Source organism: Lepidochelys kempii, chromosome 12, assembly GCF_965140285.1.
Source record: "Lepidochelys kempii isolate rLepKem1 chromosome 12, rLepKem1.hap1, whole genome shotgun sequence".
Taxonomy (NCBI): Eukaryota; Metazoa; Chordata; order Testudines; family Cheloniidae; genus Lepidochelys; species Lepidochelys kempii.
This window is the reverse complement of record NC_136391.1, coordinates 24,485,783-24,507,416: the sequence shown is the minus strand read 5'-3', so window position 1 is coordinate 24,507,416 and position 21,634 is coordinate 24,485,783. Positions and strand designations below refer to the sequence as shown.

General features: G+C 42.0%; 1 protein-coding gene across 4 annotated transcripts in view; it reads left to right on the top strand.

Moving 5' to 3' along the window:
- PEPD (peptidase D) overlaps positions 1-20,197 on the top strand; it is a 220,505-nt gene extending 200,308 nt beyond the window's left edge. For all 4 annotated transcript variants that reach the window (XM_073307882.1, XM_073307881.1, XM_073307880.1 and 1 more), the window contains 2 exons: positions 5,853-6,044; positions 19,535-20,197. In XM_073307882.1, coding sequence (XP_073163983.1) covers positions 5,853-6,044; positions 19,535-19,681 — 339 coding nt within the window. In that variant the 3' untranslated portion in view covers positions 19,682-20,197. The remainder of the gene's footprint in view (positions 1-5,852; positions 6,045-19,534) is intronic.
- The last annotated feature ends 1,437 nt before the right edge of the window (positions 20,198-21,634 follow it).

Below are 21,634 nucleotides of genomic sequence, written 5' to 3'. Positions count from 1 at the left end.
GTGACTGGTAGAACAACCTAACTCTTATTTTTAATATAGATATAGTATAATATAGTATGAGTATTTAAATAATATTTGATTTTTTAATTAGATAACATTGTCATGACTGCTGTGCACTGGATGTGATCGAAAACTGAGATCCCAACAACTTGTGCTAGCTAAAGATCCCATGGCAACTTAGTAAGAAAAAGTACCAGTGTATAGTTTGAAACTGTTTAAGAGCCTAGCCCTGTGAATATTGCCCAGAGTTTACAACTACGAGTAGTCATATTGATCCAGATCTTGATCCCTGCTACAGCCACTTTGAGCTGTCCTAATCAGGTTGATATGGATTCTCTGTGAGGGTTGTGGAAGGATGTGACCAGAGCATCTCTACACTCAGGCAATCCCTGGCTGATATCCCTGGGGAGCCATTAGCAGCTGATACAGCTAGCAGAGGCCCTGGGCTCCCTCTTAAGTCCTGTGCGAAGCACAACCCAAGAGGACCCAAGGACTGGGGACACTAACCTCGCTGGAACTACTCACATTACATAGTAAGCATTACATCTGGTAATGTTACCAGGACTGGACCCTAAGTTAATAAAATACTTTGGATCCCTCAATGGAAAAAGTACTTATAAATATAAGATATTGTATTATTATTTTTATTCTTCTCAACTCCTGATGATGGCAAGATGTCCATGTACTGAGGCACAGCAGGGACATTGCAGCCCTTTAGTTTTAATTGGATCCTTTTACTAGGAAAGAATCAATGTATTTTTTCACCTCCTAATTTCCTTTTTATTCCAGACGAAATCTGTATTTCATATTACTGCCCACTTATCTTAATTTGAACTTTTATTTTGATCACATAGTAGCATACTCAGTTTACATAATGATTCTGTTGTTCCCTTGACAGTGCTTGTTGCCTAGATTTGCTGTTTTTTGTTACCTTACATGAACCATTAATTGGAATCCAATGTTCTTGGCAGGAGAACAGTTGCAAATGACCGTGTCATACATCTGTGCTTACTGTGGGCGTGAACCAATTTTCAAATGCAAATAGAACTTCAAAATAAAATCACAGTGTTAGAATATGGTTTTGGATACTGTTTGTTGCTTCAGCGTACAATAATATGAACAGTTCTTCAAAAGCAAGGCTTCCCAAAATACCACTGAATGTATCTTTTTAGATGCATGGGTGCTAAGATGTTTACTGTACCGTTGTTCTACATTTCTTTTTGGGGCAAGGATTGCCTTTTTGGTGCTTGTACAGCACCTAGCACAGTAGGGTCCTGGTCCATGCCTGGGGCTCCTAGGCAGTACTGCAATACAAATAATAAAGTCTAGTGATGCATCACTCTCATTTTGATCCTCCATTTCAGCTCTCAACAAGCAGCAATGCTATAGAAAGTATTCAATGCTTGATTCAAGGTGTTAGTTATTTGGGTGAGCATGCTGTTTGGAAATTTCAGTTATAAAAGGGAGAAAATCTAACAGAGGATTCTGGGGTCAACGGGACATATTTTGCCCACTGGGTTATGCACCCAATACAGTAGGGTGGCCCTGGAAACAGCAGTGTTCCTATTTTCAGGCCTGTCCCAGGGACCCTGCCAGCTTTACAGAAAACAGTTGCTTTAACCCAATTTTTGTAAATAGCCTGAGCAGACTCTGTCCTTAAAGGATATGTCTACGTTGCAATTAAAAACCAGGGTTGGGCTAAGGGTCTTTTTAATTGTGGTGTAGATCTTAGGCTGGTGCCGGGCTATAGGTGGGAGGGTCCCAGAGCTCAGGCTGCAGTCCATGCCTTAACATCTACACCGCAATTAAACAGTCCCTTAGACTGAGCCCCCCAAGCATGGGCCAGCTGCCGTTTTTTAACTGCAATGTAGACACAGACAAAGAAGCTGCCAGCCACCTGAGCTGGTGAATTTGATAACAAGTGAGATGAGTGCTAATATGTCTAAAAAACCAGGTACCACATAAGGCACTCAAATATCAGAGTGGTAAGCATGATAAGGGTATGTCTACACTGCAATTGCTGAGGATTGCAGTTTAGGTAGGCATATCTGTGCTAAACGTGGCAAAAAATATTAGTGAAGATATGGTGGCATGGGTTGTACAAGCGCACCTGGAACCCAGGGTACTTACCATGTTGCTAGCTAGTGTGGTCATGTATACTCAGCTGCAATCACACTTCCACTTGTAATGTAGACATACCCTGACTGTACCCAGAGAGAGACTGTATTCTTCCACCCTAGCCTGTCATATATTGATACCCTGCCCTTTTTACCTTCCCGATGCGCCAGGCCTCTAATAAGCTATTTAATAGCTCTGCCTTACACATGGGAAGAGGAAAGTGCTCTTGGGTTGAGAGAGGAAGAGGGAGAAACTGGCCTTATTTCCTTTTTCTTTCACACATTGCCAAATCCTCCAGTGCACACTTTGCTAACCCCCACCAAAAGAGTGCCTTTAACTCCCCCACTTCAACCCCAGCAACAGGTTTTCTGATTTGTAACTTTGAAAATCTGATCTTCTCAGTCCTTACTCTCTGCTGTTACATTTTGGTGCACAAATTTTGCCTTACCCCGTAACCACGTCCCCAGCCACTACTAAAATCCAAAGAACCTGGGTTTGGAACTTAGGACAAAAATGCTTTGCTGTCAGAAACAGCAGATTGCCACCAGAGCAGTTGCAAATTACTCTGTGCGTATTGATAGCAAACATTTGTTGTCTCTTGGGAGAAAGTATTAAAAGCAGTATCTGACTGCAAGCAGGACAGATAATGGTCTAAACGCTGAACTTTGAGATCTTAATGGTGAGCACCAAAACCTTTTTTTTTATATGAAAATGTCTTTCATCTCATTTGTGTTAAGTGGAAAGTAATAATTACAAAACCAGTGTCAATCATGTCTTCAGAGTGTTTTGGCATCTTGGTTATTTTTATCGTATATCAATTTATCTAGCAAATGGCTTGGAATGATTTACAAAAAAAAATTTAAAAACAAAATTGGGGAGATAGAGGCTTAAAAGTCAAATATGGTTTGTTGGTTCAGGGGAAGTTTGTATAAAGCAGCTTAGATATATTTGGAAAAACTCCAAAAGGCCCTGCTACTAATCTAATTCTTTACAGCTCATGAAAGAGATTAATCCACAAAACTGGATGCCCTTATTTCCTTGGCTTTAAATGTTACAGAATGAGACCAAGATGACATAGCTCACGGGACAGCAGTGAAAGAAAGATGCTCCATCTCTGTTCAGTTATACATAGATCTTAAATAACTAACGTATTGATCATTTCAGTATTTAAGACACATACAATTTCTAAATGCTTTGCTTAATCTTGATTGTTTCCCAGTCATAGTTCAGCAAGACAATTACATCTCAGCTCGCCCTGTTTTAGGTTAAACCTGGTGAATAATAATCATAAAATCCTGATCAAAACCCACCAAAGCAAACAAACAAGACTGGGTTTATCAAGTTTCAGAGTAGTAGCTGTGTTAGTCCCTATCCACAAAAAGAACAGGAGGACTTGTGGCACCTAAGAGACTAACAAATTTATTAGAGCATAAGCTTTCGTGGGCTACAGCCCACTTCATCGGATGCATAGAATGGAATATATAGTAATATATATATATACACACATACAGATAAGTTGGAAGTTACCATACAAACTGTGAGAGGTTAATTAGTTAAGATGAGCTATTATCAGCAGGAGAAAAAAACTTTTGTAGTGATAATCAAGATGGCCCATTTAGACAGTTGACAAGAAGGAGTGAGGATACTTAACTTAAGGAAATAGATTCAACATGTGTAATTGTCACATTGTAATTGACCTAGCCGCTCCCAGTCTCTATTCTATCAAGCATTCTTAAAACTACAATACCCACCTGCTGAAGTGAAGAAACAGATTGACAGAGCCAGAAGAGTACCCAGAAGTCACCTACTACAGGACAGGCCCAACAAAGAAAACAACAGAACACCACTAGCTGTCATCTTCAGCCCCCAACTAAAACCAGCGAATCATCAAGGATCTACAACCTATCCTGAAGGACAACCGATCACTCTCACAGATCTTGGGAGACAGACCAGTCCTCGCTTACAGACAGCCCCCCAACCTGAAGCAAATACTCACCAGCAACCACACACCAAAAACATGAACCCAGGAACCTATCCTTGCAACAAAACCCAATGCCAACTCTGTCCACATATTTATTCAAGTGACACCATCATAGGACCTAATCACATTAGCCATGCCATCAGGGGCTCGTTCACCTGCACATCTACCAATGTGATATATGCCATCATGTGCCAGCAGTGCCCCTCTGCCGTGTACATTGGCCAAACTGGACAGTCTCTACGCAAAAGAAGAAATGGACACACATCTGACATCAAGAATCATAACATTGAAAAACCGGTAGGAGAACACTTCAACCTCTCTGGCCACTCAGTAAAAGATTTAAGGGTGGCAATTTTGCAACAGAAAAGCTTCAAAAACAGACTCCAACGAGAAACTGCTGAGCTTGAATTAATATGCAAACTAGATACCATTAACTTGGGTTTGAATAGAGCCTGGGAGTGGCTGGGTCATTACACATATTGAGTCTATTTCCTTAAGTTAAGTATCCTCACACCTTCTTGTCAACTGTCTAAATGGGCCATCTTGATTATCACTACAAAAGTTTTTTTCTCCTGCTGATAATAGCTCATCTTAACTAATTAGCCTCTCACAGTTTGTATGGTAACTTCCAACTTATCTGTATGTGTGTGTATATATATATATATATATCTTACTATATGTTCCATTCTATGCGTCTGATGAAATGGGCTGTAGCCCACGAAAGCTTATGCTCTAATAAATTTGTTAGTCTCTAAGGTGCCACAAGTCCTCCTTTTCTTTTTTCAAAATCCTTTGTGACTTCAACATAGTCTCAGCAGCAAAATATTGTGATGACCAGTATATGGACTATATTGCCACAACCCCGCTAGCACTTACATATGTAAAGTTAAGCATCTGTAAGTATTTCCACTGAAGCCAAGGGAGTGGGATTTATTTTTATTCAGGTGTTGCAATACCTGGCACATTTTGGAGAAGATTATTAATATCCTCAACCGGTCTCTGCAATGTTTCTAATTTCTTGGCTAACTATGTCTTCATATATCATTGTACTTCACCAACTCTCAGAAAGAAGAGAGTGTTTTACTTGTCAGAACTTGATCGCTTTGGCTATGTTTTCAATAAAATCAGTCAGCACTATGTTGCCTGAAAGTCTGAATCTGAAAAAATCTAGTTCCAAGTGGACTGCAGTTGTGAGACACTCAAGATGAGAACTGTTGTAGACTCACTGCTTTTGAATCACGGTCATAAATGCACATTTTAATAACATTCAATAAGGATGTTGATTTGCATATCCTTAGAAAATTGTCCCATGCTCCATAATTCAATTCCTTCAGCAATAAAATGGGCCTGTGTTTCAAGATTTGTAACTCATTTTAAAATATTATACTGGAAATGCTTTAGAAAGGGTGCAGGGGGAAGAAATAATACAAATAGATTTTATTTTTCTAAAGGGGTAAACAAGGTGGGAGTTCAATACCAAGTACGTGGTGAGCCAGCATTTACACAGTATAAAAAAGCTCTGTTTACATACCTGAATTTAAAGCTGTGAATCTATTTGTTTGAAGTGCAGATGGATATGAAAGTTAAGATAGAGATGGTTGTATTGTGTTATTTCAGTCCTCTGCTTCCAACTCCATTTCTAGCCTTTCTGGGCTTTCATACGTCCTTAGAGGACTCAACATAGAAGAGTTATAATAAAAGGCTAACTGTGGATTTATTTTTCTGTCATTTAAAACAAATGCTTCTTTCCTAGGGAGTTGACCGCATTGACCTGCCAGGCCTCAAAAGTTTGAGAACTGCCCGAGTTCTTAAGGAAGGCATGGTGCTAACCGTGGAACCAGGCATTTACTTTATTGACCGCCTGTTGGACCAAGCACTCAATGATCTTTCACAGTCTTGTTTCATCAATAATGAAGTCCTCCAGCGTTTTCGAAGATTTGGTGGGGTGAGTAACTTTACTGGGTTAAAAGAAAAGGAGTACATGTGGCACCTTAGAGACTAACAAATTTATTTGAGCATAAGCTTTCGTGAGCTACGGCTCACTTCATCGGATGCATTCGGTGGAAAATACAGTGGGGAGATTTATATACATAGAGAACATGAAACAGTGGGTCTTACCATACACACTGTAACCAGAGTGATCACTTAAGGTGAGCTATTACCAGCAGGAGAGCGGGGGCAGGGGGAGGACCTTTTGTAGTGATAATCAAGGTGGGCCATTTCCAGCAGTTGACAAGAACGTCTGAGGAACAGTAGGGGGTGGGGGAGGTAAACATTGGGAAATAGTTTTACTTTGTGTAATGACCCATCCACTCCCAGTCTCTATTCAAGCCTTAGTTAATTGTATCCAGTTTGCAAATTAATTCCAATTCAGCAGTCTCGTTGGAGTCTGTTTTTGAAGTTTTTTTGTTGAAGTATTGCCACTTTTAGGTCTGTAATCGAGTGACCAGAGAGATTGAAGTGTTCTCCAACTGGTTTTTGAATGTTATAATTCTTGACGTCTCATTTGTGTCCATTTATTCTTTTACGTAGAGACTGTCCAGTTTGACCAATGTACATGGCAGAGGGGCATTGCTGGCACATGATGGCATATATCACATTGGTAGATGTGCAGGTGAACGAGCCTCTGATGATGTGGCTGATGTGATTAGGCCCTATAATGGTGTCCCCTGAATAGATATGTGGACACAGTTGGCAACGGGCTTTGTTGCAAGGATAGGTTCCTGGGTTAGTGGTTCTGTTGAGTGGTGTGTGGTTGCTGGTGAGTATTTGCTTCAGGTTTGGGGGCTGTCTGTAAGCAAGGACTGGCCTGTCTCCCAAGATCTGTGAGAGTGATGGGTCGTCCTTCCGGATAGGTTGTAGATCCTTGATGATGCTTTGAAGAGGTTTTAGTTGGGGGCTGAAGGTGATGGCTAGTGGCATTCTGTTGTTTTCTTTGTTGGGCCTGTCCTGTAGTAGGTGACGTCTGGGTAATCTTCTGGCTCTGTCAGTCTGTTTCTTCACTTCAGCAGGTGGGTATTGTAGTTGTAAGAATGCTTGATAGAGATCTTGTAGGTGTTTGTCTCTGTCTGAGGGGTTGGAGCAAATGCGGTTGTATCGTAGAGCTTGGCTGTAGACAATGGATCGTGTGGTGTGGTCTGGATGAAAGCTGGAGGCATGTAGGTAGGAATAGCGGTCAGTAGGTTTCCGGTATAGGGTGGTGTTTATGTGACCGTCGCTTATTAGCACCGTAGTGTCTAGGAAGTGGATCTCTTGTGTGGACTGGTCCAGGCTGAGGTTGATGGTGGGATGGAAATTGTTGAAATCATGGTGGAATTCCTCAAGGGCTTCTTTTCCATAGGTCCAGATGATGAAGAGGTCATCAATGTAGTGCAAGTAGAGTAGGGGCATTAGGGGACGAGAGCTGAGGAAGCATTGTTCTAAGTCAGCCATAAAAATGTTGGCATACTGTGGGGCCATCCAGGTACCCATAGCAGTGCCGCTGGTTTGAAGGTATACATTGTCCCCAAATGTGAAATAGTTATGGGTGAGGACAAAGTCACAAAGTTCAGCCACCAGATTTGCCGTGACATTATCGGGAATACTGTTCCTGACTGGTTGTAGTCCATCTTTGTGTGGCATGTTGGTGTAGAGGGCTTCTACATCCATAGTGGCCAGGATGGTGTTTTCAGGAAGATCACCGATGGATTGTAGTTTCCTCAGGAAGTCAGTGGTATCTCGAAGATAGCTGGGAGTGGTGGTAGCATAGGGCCTGAGGAGGGAGTCTACGTAGCTAGACAATCCTGCGGTCAGGGTGCCAATGCCTGAGATGATGGGGCGACCAGGATTTCCAGGTTTATGGATCTTGGGTAGCAGATAGAATACCCCATGGGTGTGTGTCAAGGTTCCTCCCCCACTCTGAACTCTAGGGTACAGATGTGGGGACCTGCATGAAAAACCTCCTAAGCTTATCTTTACCAGCTTAGGTCAAAACTTCCCCAAGGTACAAAATATTCCACCCGTTGTCCTTGGACTGGCCGCTACCACCACCAATCTAATACTGGTTACTGGGGAAGAGCTGTTTGGACGCGTCCTTCCCCCCAAAATACTTCCCAAAACCTTGCACCCCACTTCCTGGACAAGGTTTGGTAAAAAGCCTCACCAGTTTGCCTAGGTGACTACAGACCCAGACCCTTGGATCTTAAGAACAATGAACAATCCTCCCAACACTTGCACCCCCCCTTTCCTGGGAAATGTTGGATAAAAAGCCTCACCAATTTGCATAGGTGACCACAGACCCAAACCCTTGGATCTGAGAACAATGAAAAAGCATTCAGTTTTTTACAAGAAGACTTTTAATAAAAAAATAGAAGTAAATAGGAATAAAGAAATCCCCCCTGTAAAATCAGGATGGTAGATATCTTACAGGGTAATTAGATTCAAAAACATAGAGAACCCCTCTAAGCAAAACCTTAAGTTACAAAAAAGATACACAGACAGAAATAGTTATTCTATTCAGCACAATTCTTTTCTCAGCCATTTAAAGAAATCATAATCTAACACATACCTAGCTAGATTACTTACTAAAAGTTCTAAGACTCCATTCCTGGTCTATCCCCGGTAAAGACCAGCATATAGACAGACACAGACCCTTTGTTTCTCTCCCTCCTCCCAGCTTTTGAAAGTATCTTGTCTCCTCATTGGTCATTTTGGTCAGGTGCCAGCGAGGTTACCTTTAGCTTCTTAACCCTTTACAGGTGAGAGGAGCTTTCCCCTGGCCAGGAGGGATTTCAAAGGGGTTTACCCTTCCCTTTATATTTATGACAGTGTGTCTGTGCGGATTTGTTCTTGTGTTTTTTCAGGGAGTTTCTTGAGCAAATGGTGTAGTTTCCTTTAGTAACCCTCAGTGGGATCAGAGGGTAATGGCTTGTAGAAAGTGGTGTTGGAGAGCTGCCTAGCAGCCTCTTGTTCATATTCCAACCTATTCATGATGACGACAGCACCTCCTTTGTCAGCCTTTTTGATTATGATGTCAGAGTTGTTTCTGAGGCTGTGGATGGCATTGTGTTCTGCATGGCTGAGGTTATGAGGCAAGTGATGCTGCTTTTCCACAATTTCAGCCCGTGCACGTCGGCAGAAGCACTCTATGTAGAAGTCCAGTCTGTTGTTTCGACTTTCAGGAGGAGTCCACCCAGAATCCTTCTTTTTGTAGTCTTGGTAGGAAGCTCTCTGTGGGTTAGTATGTTGTTAAGAGGTGTGTTGGAAATATTCCTTGAGTCGGAGGCGTCGAAAATAGGATTCTAGGTCACCACAGAACTGTATCATGTTCGTGGGGGTGGAGGGGCAGAAGGAGAGGCCCCGAGATAGGACAGATTCTTCTGCTGGGCTAAGAGTATAGTTGGATAGATTAACAATATTGCTGGGTGGGTTAAGGGAACCACTGTTGTGGCCCCGTGTGGAATGTAGTAGTTTAGATAGTTTAGTGTCCTTTTTCTTTTGTAGAGAAGCAAGGTGTGTTGTAAATGGCTTGTCTAGTTTTTGTAAAGTCCAGCCACGAGGAAGTTTGTGTGGAAGGTTGGTTTTTCATGAGAGTATCCAGTTTTGAGAGCTCATTCTTAATCTTTCCCTGTTTGCTGTAGAGGATGTTGATCAGGTGGTTCCGCAGTTTCTTTGAGAGCGTGTGGCACAAGCTGTCAGCATAGTCTGTGTGGTATGTAGACTGTAATGGATTTTTTACCTTCAGTTCTTTTGGTATGATGTCCATCTGTTTGCATTTGGAAAGTAAGATGATGTCTGTCTGTATCTGTATGAGTTTTTTCATGAAGTTGATAGATTTCCACTATCTTACTGGGTTAGATAATGGTTCAAGCAGATTTTCTACTTTGTCTTTTCATGCATGTGCAGGAAGAAATTTGTTTTAGAAAATGTAATACATTATGAAGGAAACTACTTCTGTAGAGGGCACTTTGTCAGTTGAGTCCCGCAGATCAACTGCATGCTTTCTAAATTAATTCTTTAACTCGTTCACCTCAGATTAACTGGAGGCCCATTTTCTTCACTGATAGAAGTACTCTCCTCCATCATCAACTGGCTGCATGTTAAATAGGTGGCATGTCTACAGGGTGAGGCAAAGAAACTTGTACATTATGAAACAAGATACTAAGGTTCATATTGCTGATTTAGTTTCTGCTCAAGCCAGCAACACAAAGAAGTGCTGTGGAAGGAAAGCCTTATGTTCCTTAATCCAGCATGGCATTAGTAAAGAACTGAAAAAACCCTTTGAGCAGGATTATAGTTGTCATGATATGAAACCTGTGCACCAAGATTGGTGAGGTTCTATACAGAGAAGTTCAGGGTTTTCACGAGCATGTAAGTTTGATCTTGGCTGCTCAGGCTCCATATTGCAAGGCCTGCCTGGCAGATTGTGCATGGGGAAAGATGGCTGTCTCAGAATAGAGGTTATGCGGTATGAGTCTTGCACCCTACTGACCCCAAATTATCATTTACATTCTAGTGGCTGGTGTGCATGTGAATAAGCAGAGGGTCTCATTCCAGCCATGCTGTCTGTGATACTTCTCACGTCACTAAATTAATCTAGAACGTTTAACCAGTTAGATGCCTTCAGATGCGTTTCCCGTTAGCAAAATTAGCATTTTTGAAAGGGGTCAGATTGACCTGAAGACTGTAAGTCCTATGTTCTTCCACAGTCCAGACACAACTCAGGCAGTAGGAATTGAAGCTTCCCCATGTTGCCTTGTCAGTATATCCCTTAATTGGTGGAGAGGCTTTTAGTTCAGCCTGCGCACCCATTCATTCCTTGGCTTATCTGCTGAGACTCTCAGCAAAGACAATAGTTTTGTGGTGGTGATTAAGGAATTGTCTGTATTGCTATCACCAACTAATTTATCATAATCCACTGAACAATCGTCTGCTAGTAACAGCTTCACCACTGTTGATCTGAGCTGGCTTTGAACCACCAACCTAGAAACAAAAGATTCTATATTCCATTACCAATCCTCTGAGTCATCCAATCTACTATACAGCTGGCTTTAAAAGTACTATATCCAAAGTATATAATCTTATCACACAATGTGGGACTTTACCCTCTGATGTGTAATGCTCTACGGTAGTTTGGGATGTTATCTTACCTTGTTATTTCTTTTATCAATACTTGCCAGCCAGTCATGATCCTGATGAATGAAAGGAGTGTGTCATGTTTAACTGTGCATTTTCTAACTTTGAGCAAGTCATACTGTATGTGACCCTTAAACCTGTTTTAAAGGGACACTGTAGATGCCCTTTCCCAGTTAAACACCACCATAAAAGTAGATTGGATTTTTGTTACTTATCCCAAGAACAGATTTTGGGAACCATTTAGTAAGTGGATTTAATCCTGGCTCTCTTGTCTTGGAAATATTCAACCAAAACCCCCATTATTCACTGTACTGGTGCAAACACCCCAAAGGAGGAACACATGTTTGCTTGCGTTTTAACTCTGCAAGACAGAGCATGTGAGGGGATACATGGACTCCCATTATCTGTTTGGAGTAGGACAGTCCAATGTGCACACATTTTCTGCTTGTATCCATGAGCCCAGCATTGCTAAGTTGTTGCCCAACTAACTCACTTTTCATGTGCTGAACTGTAAATGTTTCCCTCCAGGGGGTTTCATGAGCACCCAAAATTCAATCCCTTCCCTAATTTTTGCTTTATCTTCCTTAATGATGACTGCTTTTTCCATCTAAGAAGAACTGGATTGGGCCTCTGAATTTGCCAAGGGGATTGGTGCACAGGAAAGGATTGAGCACCAACCTCAGTTTCCAATCCTCACTTATTATTTAAAATAACAACACAAACACAGCCAGCTGGTGTCATTTAATTCTGTCTTGGAAAAAAAATTGAAATAAATTTCTAAAACTGAAATACATCTAAATTTTACAGCAAAGCATAAAAGTAATACAATAAAAATACACTTGTTCATCCTTCTAATTCTATCTCTTAACATGATTCCTGGTAGATGAAAGATACTCTCCAATGAATGTTACTTAGTTCTTAGTAACTACATTCTAGTTTATTTCCATTTATACAGGCTGAGTTAATACCTCTTCCAAACACATTTCCGGAGAATTATCCTCTACAAACTAAAAAAATGTCAGAAAGTTGTCTGCAATACGAATAATTGATGATAATGTATGCGGCTCATCACTATAGCGTCTGGCTTTACTTTACAAGGCTTAAATTTAATAGCAAAAAAACTATCCCAAAAAAGGAAGCAAATTCCTTTAATAATAATATTATTAAAAATAATTTAATGCTGCAAAGCATCACTTAGCCAGTAAGAGACAAGAGAGTCCAGAACATGCAGTGAGCAAGTAAATAAGTGGCCAGACTTTCAAAAATGTTCAGCACGCAGCACTGTTTTCTGTGGGAGATTTTAGGTAGCGAAACTGTTGAACAGCTCTCACGCATGTTTCATCACACTCTAAATGTGGTCAGTTGAAGGCTCAGACATATTTCTGGCAGGAGCAATTTCCATAAGAGAGGACCCACCACTGGGAATTCCTGTCTCCCAGGCAGCATGGTGGAGCACAGAAATGCAGGAACAACCTCTCTCTCATTCCTGCCCATCCCAGTCAGTAGAGAAACAGACTTTGTTAGTCTTTTCACTGTTGAGAACAGAAAGAATTGGAGAGGAAGGTGTGATGGGTTGAATCACAGAAACCCCCTTGGGGTTGCCAACTGATGTGCCAAGTCTACCTCTGCCCCTGCTTTCCCAAGACTCCAGCACCCTGTCTTGTTGAGCCAGACACGCCAGTCTGCTCCAACACAGACCCAGGGTCTGAACCATGTGCCCCAAAGCTGCAGACTAAGAACTTAAGCAGTTGAAAGCAACTTAAGAAGTGTTCCTGTCTTTAACACTCAGATGCCCAACTCCCAATGGGGTCCAAACCCCAAATAAATCCATTTTACCCTGTATAAAGCTTATACAGGGTAAACTCATAAATTGTTTCCCCTGTATAACACTGTTTGCTCCCCCAGGTATTAATACATACTCTGGGTTAATAAGTAAAAAGTGATTTTATTAAATACAGAAAGTAGGATTTAAGTGGTTCCAAGTAACAACAGACAGAACAAAGTGAATTAACAAGCAAAATAAAATAAAACATGCAAGTCTAAGCCTAGTACGGTAATAAAACTGAATACAGATAAAATCTCACTCTCCGAGATGTTTCAATAAGTTTCTTTCACAGACGGGACACCTTCCTAGTCTGGGTACAATCCTTTCCCCTTGTACAGCCCTTGTTCCAGCTCAGATGGTAGCTAGGGGATTTCTCATGATGGGCGCCCCATTTGTTCTGTTCCACCCACTTATATATCTTTTGCATAAGGTGGGAATATTTTGTCCCTCTGGGTTCCCACCTCTCCTTCTCAGTAGAAAAGCACCAGGTTAAAGATGGATTCCAGTTCAGGTGACATCACATGTCACTGTAAGACTTCATTACCCATTTGCCAGCCCACAGGTATGCAGGAAGACTTGCAAGTAAAACAGAGCAATCTACAGTCAGTTGTCCTGGTTAATGGGAGCCAGTAAGATTCCAAACTACCATTAATGGTCCACACTTCATATAACTACAAAAGGACCTCTGAGTTATAGTTTGTATTTCTAGTTTCAGATACAAAAGTGATACATTTATACAAATAGGATGACCACACTCCGTAGATCATAAGCTTCGTAATGATACCTTACAAGAGACCTTTTGCATGAAGCAGTTATATTAATAGTTAATTATATTCACACTCATTAGCATATTTTTATAAAATCTCATAGAGTGCAACGTCACAGAAGGCTTATGGCCTTCATTCTAATCACTCATGCTTAGAGTTGGCCAGAGAGAGGAAGTAGAATCCAAGTAAAGCTCCAGGAGAAAGTAAGAAAGAAGAGACAACACAGAGCTCCAATGTGGGTGCCTAAACTGCGCCTGCAAAACTTCTGCAAATATGCAAGTCCTATACATAGGTGTCCAAATGACCCATGTGTGTGACAGGTTTGTGCACACTTTATGGGTGCAACTAATGTGCTCAGGCTTAAAAATGTGATTTGGGGTCAACAATGGATTTCTTTCATCATTATTTTCCTGGAGGTAGTCAAGAAGTTAAAGTATACATTATTAATTGTGCCAGTTTGGAGAGGAAAGATGGTCTTGAGTGTAAAATACTAGACTGGGACTCAGGAAACCTGGGTTCAGTTCCTCGTTCTGTCACAGACTTCCAGTGTGATCTTAGGAAAGTCACTTTATCTCTTTGTGCCTTAGTTCTCCACCTGTAAAATTAAGATGATTTTTCTTTCTCACATCCTTCGTTTTGTCTATTTAGATTGTAACCTATGTGGGGCAAGGACTGTGTCTTGTCTTATATATTTGTACAGTGTATAATACAACATGGCATCCATCTCATCCGGGTCCTCTAGGTGCTTCCATAATACAAATGATTGTCCAGTTTAGAAAGTCTCTTGTGGTCTTATTTAATGCACAGGAAAAGTAGCTGGTTCCCCCAAGGGAAAGTGAAAGGCTGACTACCCTAGCTCTAAACAGTATCCTCTGAGCTTATCTTTCACATGTATTGGGGTTTGACATTTCCATTCATCATAAGCTGATTACTGATTTAGGCAGTTCATGTGATGTTTTCTCTAAAACCCAGTAAAACCACGCAATCTGATTTTGACCTATTATGTTCAGTCACTGCTCAGGCTTCATATTGCCCCATAGCATTAGTTGTTGATTGAGGTAGCGACCAGATCAACATGTGTGTCTGTCTGTAAAAACACTGAATCACAACTGAATTTTAAATGGATTTTTAAATTTATTTCCTGCTTAGATTTACAAATTGTTCTAATTTAAAAGTAAATGACTTTACGTATTCCATGACCTTGAAAATGTGGTCATGTTATGGTATTATTTTTCAAAATGTTGGTGTTTAATTCAGAAATAAACATTAAGTGCAATTAAAAAGCAGAAAAATTTCCTTTTTGCACCTGTATAGGGTCATTTAATTGCTTTTTTATTTGGTTCAGAGAGCAATGTAGTACACCTCTACCCCGATGTAACGCAGTCCTCGGGAGCCAAAAAAATCTTACCGCGTTATAGGTGAAATCGTGTTATATCAAACTTGCTTAGGCCTCGAGCATTTCCGTTATTAATAGTCACTTCCTGCCCCCTGACTGACCCCTCAGAACGCCTGACCCATCCAACCCCCCCCGGCTCCTTGTTCCCTGACTACCCCCTCCAGAGACTCCCAAGACCCCACCCCCTATCTAAGCCCCTCTGCTCCTTGTCCCCTGACCTCCCCCTCAAGAGACCCCCCCATCCCTAATCACCCCCAGGACCCTACCCAACTCCCCTGCTCCCTGTCCCCTGACTGTCCCGACCCCTATCCACACCCCCGTCCCCTGACAGGCCCCTCGGGACTCCCACGCCCTATCCAACACCCCTGACTGCCCCGCCCCCAGAACCATCCAACCCCTCTGCTCCCTGTCCCCTGACTGCCCCACACCCCCACCCCCCGAGACCTTCTGCCCCTTATCCAACCCCTCAGCCCCGGCCCGGCACTCTTAACACGCCACTCAGAGCAGCGTGTCGGAGCCAGACACACTGACGCGCTGATCTGCCGGAGCGCGCGGCCCCACCCCCCAGAGTGCTGCTTTACCTCGTTATATCCGAATTTGTGTTATATCAGGTCGCATTATATCAGGGTAGAGGTGTAGTTATTATACTTATTTTTAATTTACATAAGGCTGAGCTCACTTCCTGTGTTTGTGGTAGATGCATGTTACAGAATGAAACAGATTACTCGTAACGATTGAAAAATGATTCATTATAATCACAAACATGCTTGTCTGCTTCTTAATATTTCACATCATGCAAGTTTAATAGTGTCCCAAAAACATGTTTATAAAGGTTTTGTATAGAAAAGTTGTTAGCAATGATGAAATGTACAGTTTTCTCTAAAACCATTCTAAGCAACCTGTCTGTGATGGACTCTAATAATTGATCAACCATTTGTTCAAATAGCTACTAATATATTAACTGTCTATAAACTCTGACTGGACCATTGATAGCAAATGGGGCTGAAATAAGAATGTGCTGTGTGTAGGAATGGGGTACTGGTCAGGCTGAGATCATGAGGAGGTGTCACTCTGTAGTAATGTGGCAGTTTTAATCTTTGGATTTTCGGCAGATAGGATTTTATACTAGACTGTGCTCTCTGTAAGAAATAGAGCTATGAAAAATAATAACTACGGCAGACTGTTCAGTGCTCCATTGCCATTTAGTGTAAACATACACATTTCTTGTGTGATAAACTTGTAACCTTAAAAATAACAAGTATGCTGATGTGTGTCAGTGGAAGGCATCAGAATCCCTCCCCTTACCTCTGTCCATCGACTTCTCCAGAGTGCCACCTCAGACTCCTCAAGGCAGACACTCAATTGCTTTAATCGGACTGCAGTGTTTATGCTAATTTAATATGCATAGTAGCTTCTATGGGCCATATGTTTCCATGGTTTCACAGGCGGGACTCCCAGCAGCCGTATCCCATGTGACTTTGCTAACCATGTCTGGGGTCTGACATAATGTTAATCTGTACTGTTTAACTGTGTATGTGAGTCAGAACTGTGTTTAGACCCTCAAAGCTTTAACATATCATAGCCAAAAGAACTAGATGTGTGCGACAGCACCCTTCACTTGGCAGACAACACAGGACATCCAGCCCAGAGCACCTCACTATATTAATGAGTCTGGAAAACAGTGTATTAGGCTGGTTACATGGTCAGCTGATGAAAACTATTTAACCCACATCCTGTCCTTGGATTTACCCATGAGACTGCTGCTGCGGGAAGGATTTGGTCCATTGAGTCAACCCTGTGAAGGTCTGCTGCTGGAGATACACAGTTGTGCAATCTTATCTATCTAAATAGGCCATACCACCACACTTGATAGGAGAGTGGTGTTTGAAGGACAATGCCTACATTACTGGTCACTTTGCCTCTCCAGAAATATTTCTGAAACAAGTCATTTTGTGTATAAAAACCCAAAGATGCCTAGAGGATATGTTGTACAATGTATCCAAAAGCTAGACTTGTAGCTAAAAGCCACCTGCAATGTACTGTACATGTGACAAGGAGGCTGAATTAAGGTTGCACAAGCAACTAATCTTTGAGTGTTTGATTTTGTAGTCTTAATGTCCTCAACATAGCGTGTGTGTGTATGTGTATAATTTTCTGGGTTTTTAAAAAAGAAAACTAAAAAAACCAAATTCCATCCTGTAGCAGCATATTGAAACCCACATGGGTCATCAGTAGGGTTGCAACCTTTAGATCTACCACTCAGACCTCGCCGCTTGAGTCAATAAAGTAACTGATTGTAGTTGTAGGTTGTCATCCTCTGTGTGGACCATCACTAGAGTGGGATGAAACACACATTTTGTCAGTAGATTTCACTGATATTTGCAGACAGCAGAGGAATGGTGAGACCCAGGAATCTTGGATTCTATTCCAGGTTTTGGAGAGGAGTGTTCTCTAGTGTACAGGCTCTTCTGTCTGTTTTCTCTCCCTCCCCCCTCAAAAAAGGCAAGCTTGACCTGTTCGGCCCTGTCCCCTCAAACCTGTCCTTGTTGTCCCAGTCCTGGTTCCTTGTCCCTGTCTCATTCTCATTGCCTACCCAGTCCCAGTCTCCATTCCTCAGACTTCTTGTCCCAGTCTCCTTGCCCAGCCAGTCCTTGTCTCCCACTTCTGGCTCCTCATGCAATCTCTCTCTCCCCATCCCTTCTTTCTTCCCCTCTCCCATTACTGGCTTCCAGACCTAGTCATCCTCCCTGGCACCTCATCCTAGCTCAGTCTCTCCTCCACTCACCCTAACTCTTTGCCCAAGTCTCTGTGTTCAGTCAGTCCCAGGTCTACCCTCCCCACCCCCGGCAACTGGCTTCAAGTCCCCCCTCCCATTTCCGTCACTGGTTCCCAGTCTTACCATCACCCAGTTCTTCAAAGATGACATGGCAATGTTTAGGATTCTTTTGCATGCGTTTTTTTATTCTGATCCACTGATCAGTTCAAGAACAATAAAATAGAAATCTCTCTCAGATGCATGCACTTGCTCATGCCATGTCATCTACTTCCCTTCTGCTGTTTCAGATGCATGCTTTTCAGAAAATACAGAGTAAAAAGGAGATTCACAGCCTTTGATTTTATAGCTGTACAAATCAAATGTGTGAACTCAACAGTTTATTTAATTCTGCTTTATAATGCACTTTATTTTTTTTACGTGGTATCAAGTAATGTGGCAAAGACATCATTAAACAGTTTAATACGTCTAGATGACTCATTTTGTTTGAACAAATGGATTATTTTGCAAGCAGAAGTACAAATGTTAACCAGCTTTATTTTTAGTTTAAAATGTCAAGAGGTCAGAAACAATTAAAGCCACTGTAAGGTGGGAGTCACCATGGTTTGTGTTCTCTTGGATTGACACCTTACTAAAATTGCTTTTATTGCAGCTTAGTGACTTACTAGCATTTTTCTGATAAGATAACAGGAATGACTGGGTAGGCATATTTCCTGGTAAAAAGAGATATGGGAAATTAAAGCTGCATAGAAAATGGTACAAGCTGTTCATTTTAGCAGAACAAGAGCTGGAAATGTGAAGAAAAAAACCCTGCTGCTTTCTTACCCAACCTTAACACATAAATGATAGTGTTTTTAAAAGTAATGTTGGACTAAAAGCCACTGTAAGACTTTGTCAGCTCAAAGTTCAGTGGTTTGTTAGTAACAGTGTCAGGTACATGTAATTTGCTGTAGATAATTCATTGTGGAGCTAATTATGCTTTTCAAAAAAAAAAAGACAACAATGTGATGTAAAGTGAAAAAGACAACTAGACCCAGCACGGCAACATGGCTGCTCTGTATACAAATGGGTCAACATTTGAATGGCACCGTACTCAGGGACAAATCTGTCTCCAGCATAGTTAGAGTAAATGGGTTGTGTGCTGGAGAAGTGCCAGAAGATCCAGGGAAAGGGTTTGCCTGGTTCCCTTGCTGCCCCCTGTGCCTGAGAGTTTGGGTTTCTTGGATACATATAAGGTATCTTCCTCGTCCCTCCCACAGGCCACCCTAGCTGGCACCTGGCACACCAAGTGCAGATACACTTCCTCCGTCATGGTTGCTTTGCCTGCTGAGTTTATGTGAACCTGAGAGACTAGCATGGGCACCTGCAAAGGGGCAATTTTCACCCTAATGGACTTCTGTGCCTCTCTCCTAGCAGTGGGAAGTTCTGGTGCTCACAAAGCCTTGTTCATCTACACCAAGCTGGATTGAATGTGCACTTTACACTCCAACTGCCATTGCTTACTAGTGTCTCTCTCACACCACACTAGAATGTACTGGTAACTGTGTGTTCTCTGTAACAGGTCCGAATTGAGGATGACATTGCAGTGGCGGCCAATGGAATGGAGCTATTAACGTGTGTCCCGCGTACTGTGGAAGAAATAGAGGCTTTCATGGCAGAAGCCCAAGGCAGCACCAAGTCATTTGACACCTTGGCCAGCCAAAAGTAGTAAACTCCACAGTGGTTACTGCCTTCCGCTAACCAGCCATCATTCTGATTTTACACTACTGCTTATAAAATAAAATGTATCAAATTCTGCGCAGCAAATTGAATCAGGCAAGTCATTAGGCTGGAATGATTACTTGATTAGAAATGAAGTTTGAAGGATTCAGCACTATACATTCAGGTAGCTCTCCTGCAATCAACAGTTTATAGTACTAAGTGCCAGCTGAAAAATAGTACTGAAATTATAAAGCTTTAAAATCTCTGTTCATCTTTATCTTTCCAATCAGATCTGCATTTTGATACCAGTGATTTTTTTTAAAAAATAACAGCTGTATTATCTGATGTAATCATAAGAAAATGCTTAGAAGTCCTATTTTGGAAACTTATATCACAACTATTACAAAGTTTTTTTGTTAATTGGAAGTGGCTGAACAAGTGCCACACCTACATTTTTCTTGATATTGATGGAATGGACAGAATTAAATGTGTAATAAAAATCCTTTGTGAAAGTTGTTCATAACTTTGTGTAGGTCACTTTTTCCGTCTCCCATTACTTCCCTCTTCCATCACCGTATCTTTATCTGAGCTTTCTACCCATTGTGTGCTCTGAAAATTCAGGCACTTCATTAACTAGGTTTTATTCCCCACATACTGAGGGCACTGAACTTTCATACACAGGCCACATCCCCTTTGCTCAGAGAGGCAGGGAGAGATGTCAGTTTCTGTCTCTGTCCTTTAAAGATGTGGGGTACCATCGTTTACAGATCTGGAGTCGTAAAAATTCACCTGAATAGCATGAAGAGAGAGTTTTATGTTACAGGAATTAAGTGTTATGCAATGGAATACACCCTATAGAACAGGTGGGATTTTCAAAGCTATCTGATAATAGTAAAGGATCCATTTAAAATTTGCTGTGATGCTCTATAAGTGTGTAATAATAATGATTATAAACTGAGTTTTCCTGCATGCAAGATATGCATTTTCCAGAGGAACATTTCCTTACCATACAGTACATGAATATTTATGAGATTGCCTGTAAGGAATAAGTACATTTCTCGCAATGACAGAATGGCATTACTTACAAAATAACAAATAAATCCAGGTCATATTTCCTTGTTTTGTGAATACACTAAAACACAGTTTAGACTGTCAGCTTATCTGGGTAGTGGTGGCCTGGCATGTAGTCTGACTACAAAGCACCACCAAAACAATTCTTCTGTTGTATAAACAACACATTAAATATTTATTTTAGCCCAAAAAAGGGGGTTAGGTCCAAAGTATATTGTAAAATCTTAAAAACAAAATCATTAATCCCAATAACCTCAATCTGTTCGGAAACTCAGTTTGTACAGATGTTAGCTCCAGTAACGGTAGCACCTATGTTGATACACTTCAGAACTTTCCCAGCATCATCATATAATCATCAAGTGCTCAGTTTCACTGATACCACTTCCAGACTTCAGGGCCCAGATTATTCCTTGTGTTAGAGCAGGGGTGGGCAAACTTTTTGGCCCGAGGACCACATCTGGGTGGGGAAATTGCATACAGGGTCATGAATGAAGGGCTGGGGCAGGGGGGGTGGGGCGTGGGAGGAGGTGCAGTGTGCAGGAAGGGGCTCAGGGCAAAGGGTTAGGGTACAGGAGGGGGCTCAGGGCAGGAGGTTGGGGTGTAAGGGGGGTGCAGAGTGCGGGAGGGGGCTCAGGGCAGGGGGTTGGGGTGCAGGAGAGGTGTGGGGTGCGGCAGGGGGCTCAGGCCATGGGGTTGGAGGCTCAGGGCAGGGGGTTGGGGTTCAGGAGGGGTTTGTTCCCGGAAGTGGCCAGCACCACGTCCCTATGGCCCCTGGGGAAGGGGTGGTGCAGAGGGCTCTGCGTGCTGCCCTCGCCTTTGGGTACCTCCCCCAAAGCTCCCATTGGCTGCAGTTCCCCGTTCCTGGCCAATAGGAGCTGCGGGGGGCGGT